This window comes from Myxocyprinus asiaticus, chromosome 19, assembly GCF_019703515.2.
Source record: "Myxocyprinus asiaticus isolate MX2 ecotype Aquarium Trade chromosome 19, UBuf_Myxa_2, whole genome shotgun sequence".
NCBI lineage: Eukaryota > Metazoa > Chordata > Actinopteri > Cypriniformes > Catostomidae > Myxocyprinus > Myxocyprinus asiaticus.
The window spans coordinates 3,103,390-3,110,439 of NC_059362.1; the positions used below are offsets into that span (position 1 = coordinate 3,103,390).

The following is a 7,050-nucleotide window of genomic DNA, read 5'->3' on the forward strand; positions in this document are numbered from 1 at the left end:
TTATTTTTTTTTTTTTTTTGATTTTTCAGCAGTTTCTTAGGCTGAGAGTCTCAGAATGTATCATAATCTATATTATTAAAAAAATATCACTTAAAAATTATCCCAAACTTTTTTTGGGATAAAAATTATTTTATTTTTTTCGAGTTATAAGCCTTTAATTTTGGGTATGCCACTGAAACAGGAAATCTTTAAAAACAACCTCAGTGCTAAAAGGGTTAACTGTTTGAAGTGCACAGCTGGCCAAAACGTGTCCAACAAACCTTTGATAAATAATGTTTTTTTCTTGGTACCACACATCTGAGTGGCTCCAACATTCTGTGGCCCAACTGTTTTATCATTTCAAAAGTCACAAACTTTTTTTATGGAACATTTTGCTTGAAAAGTGTCTTTTTGAATTCTTTCAAAAAAGGTAACTTGCTTTATTATATCAAATAAATTCCAAATTAGGGGAGGGTAAAATATTGATTTTACGATAAATCTCGATTTTCTTTTGAACAATCTCAATGTCCATTCTTAAATCCCACAAACAATATTTTATTCTGTGCGCAACCATCTACAATATGAGAAAATCCCCTACATATGTGACCAAATTTTGCGCTATGCAACCGAAACTGTCTGTGATTGGCCACTTGCTGGTAAATGTTGAGATTTTACTCTCCAGTGATTGAGTAGTATAGTGGTGAAGAAGAACAGCAGTGAGATCCTTTCACTGCGTGTTGAGAGTAAAAGTTTGATTTGACTCGTTCTGTGTAATGTGTGTCCAAAGATGAGATCCACACAATCCATTTGTCATTAAATAATTTATCTTTTAATATCCTTTTTTGCTCTTTACTGTCAGTTGCTGATTATAAACAACAAAAATAGAAACATTTAACTTCAGTCCCACATAGCACGGATGTGACTCCACTCTCGATAATATGCGCTCAACCGAAACACTTTTGTGAGACGCTCACTGAACTTCCGCTAAAGAGACATTACCGGTTTAGCATGTGTTCTACATATCCATGTAAATACTTGTAAAGAGTTTAAATTATGGATGTAAACAATAAACATGTTACAAAATCTACTGTATATGTAACATAATATATGCCATTTCAAGAAATCATATTTATTGATAGAATACATAGATTTTTAAAAGAAAAGCTCAAATGTGACTAAAATGCTGAAACACTAATGAGAAAATTCATAATGTATCTAGTTAGAAGGTCGTTGTATAATTATTTTATTTTTATTTTTCCCCAATTTGGCATGCCCAATTCCCAGTGTGCTGTAGGTCCTCGTGGTGGTGTAGTGACTCACATCAATCTGGGTGGCGGAGGACGAATCTCAGTTGCCTCTGCGTCTGAGACCGTCAGTCTTATCACGTGGCTTGTTGAGCGCGTTACCGCGGATACGTAGCGTATGTGGAGGCTTCACGCTATTCCTTGCGGCATCCACACACAACTCATCATGCACCCCACGAGAGCGAGAACCACATTATAGCGACCACGAGGAGGTTACCCCATGTGACTCTACCCTCCCTAGCATCTGGGCCAATTTGGTTGCTTAGGAGACCTGGCTGGAGTCACTCAGCACGCCCTGGATTCGAACTCGTGACTCCAGGGGTGGTAGTCAGCATCAATACTCGCTGAGCTACCCAGGCCCCCCCCCCAATATAATTAACATCATTAGCTGAGAGAGAATTTGTTTCGTACGTAAGCAAAATGGACATTATAACTGAAATACACCCAAATGAAGCGAAACAGATTCAAAGTGGAGTTGTATCAAGAGCTTGTGAATCGGATTCGAATTAAATCGGGACATCTGTATCAATACCAAGTCCAAATATTTTCTGGGGCAATATCATTCAGATAATCTGAATTAAACAATAATTTCATAGGAAAGTCATTGATGTTGTGTCTCTACAATATTACTGTAATATTGTCACCTTGACCAAAATACGTATTCTGGTAAGTGGATAAAATCCATATGAAAGTCTGGGTCAAACCTTTAAGCATATTTTCATAGCTACATTCATTCATCAGTTTTTCCAGGGATTTAAATGGAAGTTGGTTTTCTGTAAAACTACAAACCTCTGTCATCATACCAAACTGTGGCAGTAAGCATAACATGAAATACAGAAGCCTGTTGAAAAGACCAGCTTAGACCAGCATGAATTTCTATGTTGGTCCATGCTGGTTTATACTGGTATAACAGCGTGTCCTTAAAAGGCATGAGAGGATAAAATGTAAAGCGATATACTCTAGCTCTTCCATGTTAATCTGAGTTTTTGTCTGAAATGCCAGTGCAGTTTGTAGATCACTTGGTTTCTATTTCTGTGACAGTGTAACCCTGCCCACACTGAAATTTCATTGGTCCAAAAATCCTCCGTATAAACGTATTTTAAACATCAAATATGTTCTGTTTGGCTGTTATTGTGCTGCATCATTTCGCTTTGACTTTCACAGCATTTTTGCTTTCACTGTAGACGAATTGCAGTATAACTGTGGTTAAATGTATCGAAACCATGTTTTCTACCAAAAAAAAAAAAAAAAAAACGGGGAAAAAAAACATGGTTTTTTACAATATCATTGTAGAAGCCTATAACCATGGTTAATTTTCATAAGTGTTTAACAAATACGGTTACAACATTAAACTGGACATATGTTGATACTTAATATACAAACTAGAAAAAAAAAACCTAATTTATATAACTGAATTGAAATATAGTGACAGACAAAAGCAATACACTAAATATCTAGCCTAAAAAATTATGGCAAAGTCCCTTTAAGGCTGAACAGGGATCAAGTGAATCAGGGTATCATTTATGTGAACTAGTTCATTTACATGAACCATTAAAAAAAAAACGACTCACTAAAATGAATTGGGGTTCCAAGCACTTAATCTCCTGAGACCTGAGCATGAATGCTGTGTATATTTTCCATTTCCCTTTTTGATTTGTAACTAGTAGCACCTAATAAACATGCAAAAAAAAGATCTTCTTTTTTGTAGAGCAAATAGTTTTTTGATGTCCACATATGTGGACAGCGGGACTAAGTTGTGAAATTTTAAATAATGTTTATTATTTTAAAATGATTGTTTATTATGTTTCCAGGACTGTTGGTTTTTCATGTTTTTGAGACATTACAGACATTACATTAGAAATTTGCATAATTAATTCTGATTCAAAGTAATGTCCAGCATCATCCAATCACTGCCAACCAAGTTAAAATAAAATGATACATTATAAATTCTGAATCTATGAACAAACCTGGGGCCTGGGTAGCACAGCGAGTAAAGACGCTGACTACCGCCCCTGGAGTCGCAAGTTTGAATCCAGGGTGTGCTGAGTAACTCCAGTCAGGTCTCCTAAGCAACCAAATTGGCCCAGTTGCTAGGGAGGGTAGAGTCACGTGGGTTAACCTCCTCATGGTCGCTATAATGTAGTTCTTGCTCTCGGTGGGGCCACAGAGAATAGCGGTAATATGTCTCCGCGGTAACATGCTCAACAAGCCATGTGATAACAAGCCTGATTGTCTCAGATGTGGAGGCAACTGAGATTCGTCCTCCGCCACCCGGATTGAGGTGAGTCACTACGCCACCACGAGGACCTAGAGTGCATTGGGAATTGGGCATTCCAAATTGGGGAGAAAAGGGGAGAAAAAAGAAAAAAAAAGAAACGCGGCATATCAGACGTAACTGGAGACACAACTCTTTACAGCCAAACAGGTTTCAATAAAAAAAACTTAAAGAGGTTTCTTAACAGAGGCACTTTTGTTGGCGCTGTGCCCATAGAAGCGCTTCACAGAAATCGAGCCTTGTTGTTGTGTCACGTGACTTGGTGCGGCAGAAGTTTAACCCTTAAATGACAGCCTAGAGTGTTGTGAACAGTATTCAGTCAGTTTAAATGAATTTAAATCATGTGTTGCGTATAGTGAAGCCAAAATACAATATCCACGTATGTGGACGTGGGGTTGCACAAGGTTAATATAAGGGAATCTTTTATTTTAGCATTTTTTGACGCTACAACACTACTAATTGGAAAATGTAGCTTGTTACTCTCACGCAACTAAAAATGTATTTCAGTTAGTAGCATCACTATTTTTAGTTAACTATCCCCAACACTGTGGTATAATCTATATAAAATAACCTCACCCCTAAACATCATGTAAACACAAAACAAACTGTGATTGATCGCTTTACACACTGGTCAGGAAACCTTTTCCTGTGTAAGTGGGCATTTCTTGGACAGAATAAGCAACAGTCTGGCTACGCAGTACTAACCAGTATCCCCAGATGGGGACCACCCTCTAAAACAAAACATATGCTTGTGATCTTCTATGCTGGTCTTTGTTATAAAACTTTTCTCATACCACCATCTGCAACATCTTTGCTCTTCTTTAATCACTGAATCTAGAGAATACTGACTCTAGAGAACTCTATTCGTGATCTGCCTTCTCGAAAAATACCTCCAACATCCATTTTTAGCCACCACACACACACACACACACACACACACACACACACACACACATACAGTACACACACCTGTTGATGGCACAAAGTCCCCTGTGTCTTTGAATGTAGAGGACGCCACACGAGTCCACTGTTACACACACACAGCTCAAGACTGGCTGTGTACAAGATAAAAGACGGCTAATACAAGCCTTTTCTGGGTTAATCTTCACTGCTTCATTAAACTCTAAAGAAATGCCATTTACACACACACACACACATTTCGGGAAGATTCTACAATTTCAGAGGCTGCAAAAATGAAATATTATGGATCTTGGCAGAGCATTTATATGGGGCTGATATTAAAAGGACACTGCATGGTCCCTGTATTGATGCTCACAAATTGATTTTGTTCAAGGGTTCTCAGAGAAGAAAGCTTTGATTACTTCTGTTGAAAAGGTTGAAAGTAGATCGTTCCTCATGTGTCAGGATAGATGGCATGCCATGAGATAGTCTGATAACTTTTATCAACATATTGACCATTATTTCCACTGAGGCCAAACTGTAAATTACATCCTCTGCAAAAGAGCTCGTTTGTGAGAACACAGAAAGAGTGGGAAACAGAATGTATTTAATTTACTCAATGAGTTGGCTATGGGTGAGTCTAAGAAAACAGTGTCTTTTGTACCTGAAAATTACAGTATTATCATTTCATTTGAAAACTTGAACTTTCAAGAAATTATATTTTCCCTCCTCAGATGCCATGTACCAGGGCCGTACCGCCATTTGAAGTTGGGGAACTATAGGAGGATGCATCCCCCAATATTCAGACTGGTGGTCAACAAATATGGATTTCAATGGCTGAAACTTAAAATATTAAAATAGCACCCCAAATTCTAAATATGTTACAGCAATGCAATAGCTGTTTTTTATTACTTACCCTAAAGCACTACTGTACATTATTTCAACCCTGTCACAGTATGTTTGGCAAATTAGAATTCATACACTTGTGGTACTATCAATCATTTTCATTATTCTTTGAAATAAATCACACATTAAAGGAATGTTACAAGTTAATACAAGTTCAGAATTTGTGGCATAAAAATGATTACCAAATTTGCATTTACAGTGAGGCACTTACAATGGAAATGAATGGGGCTAGCCTGTAAACATTAAAATACTCACTGTTTTAAAAATATAGCCACAAGACCTAAACATTATATGTGTTGATATGATTTTAGTATGATAAAATTGCTTACTAACCTTATCTGTGTAAAGATATATCCAATATTACAACTTCTTTGCCATGATTATACAATGCCGGTAAACACTATAAGCGATTTTATAACACTGAAATCATGTAAAACAGACATTTTATCACAATAGTGTCATGTTAAAATGTATAATGTTTATGTCTTGTGGCTATACATTTGAATATTTTAACGTTTACGGATTGGCCCCACTCACTTCCATTGTAAGTGCCTCATTGATCAAAATAATGATCACTGTATCCCCCCCCCCCCCATAACAGAGTTAAACTATTGAGCTTAATGTGGTAAACAAAAAGAAAGACTAATAAAGACTGTGAGAGAAACCTGCCCCTGTTTGAATCATGCGGTCAGAAATACTTTTTTTATTGAACTCCCTAAACTATGATGTCAAAATTATAATGTCAGTTATTTTTAAAGTGGAAAATGTCACAGTATTACATGCTTGAAGTGCAAGGACAAAGAAATTAAGCAAAGTATTTTAGTAGAACTGTGTACACAATGAAAGAATAGGCTATATATTTTTTCAATCAAGCCATAATTTAGGCAGAATAATTATTATTATAGTAACACTTTATGATAAGGTTGAATTTGTTAACATCAGTTAACTAATTAATCTTAATTTCTACATATACTAATTCTTTTTTTATTATTATTAAAAGTTGTATACTGTACATTAACCTTAGTTAATGCATTATGAACTAACATGGATAAACAATTAACTTTTTGTAATGTTAACACTAATTACATTAAGTCATGAGGTCACACATATCACAAAAAGGGAACCATTTCCTGAGACTGGCCTGTACATTTTAATTTATTTTCATAAATGAATATGAACCAAGATTACCAACAAGCCTGCCACTTTGTGGGCAAACCCAAATTGTTATGGTTTGTAAATCTTGTCTTCAGAAAATAGCATTATGTTAGCACGTTAAAATAGCAAATGTTGCTTTATACTTGTACAGAGGACATCAAAAGGTATAATGCAGTTGCCCTCCTACAAGCACACTGGGCTGCAGTCTGGCCCCCCAGTTCAAATGATCTAGAACCGCCACTGGTAGACTACATTAACTCATAGGGACACATATATCACACAAATGGCACAGTTTCCTGAGATTGGCCGTACAGAGCCACTTAATTCACTTCAAAAAATAAAATAAAAAATCACATATGCGGTTTTTTTTTAGGAAAGTAAATGCATTTTGTCAGAGGAGCGCGTAATGACACGAGATTATTCCACTCACCTCTCTGTTGAGCACCACAACATCGCCACAGCACACCAATGAGAGCGAGAATACACGGGGCTTTCATTCTTCAGATCTGCGTCTTTCGAACAGCAGCAGTA

General features: G+C 36.6%; 1 protein-coding gene across 1 annotated transcript in view; it reads right to left on the bottom strand.

Annotated features, from left to right (window-relative positions):
• Nucleotides 1-7,050, bottom strand: part of lama2 (laminin, alpha 2) — a 455,317-nt gene extending 448,267 nt beyond the window's left edge. Inside the window, exon 1 of the mRNA XM_051644922.1 lies at nt 6,950-7,050. Within this exon, the coding sequence (XP_051500882.1) occupies nt 6,950-7,016 (67 nt within the window). The 5' untranslated portion in view covers nt 7,017-7,050. The remainder of the gene's footprint in view (nt 1-6,949) is intronic.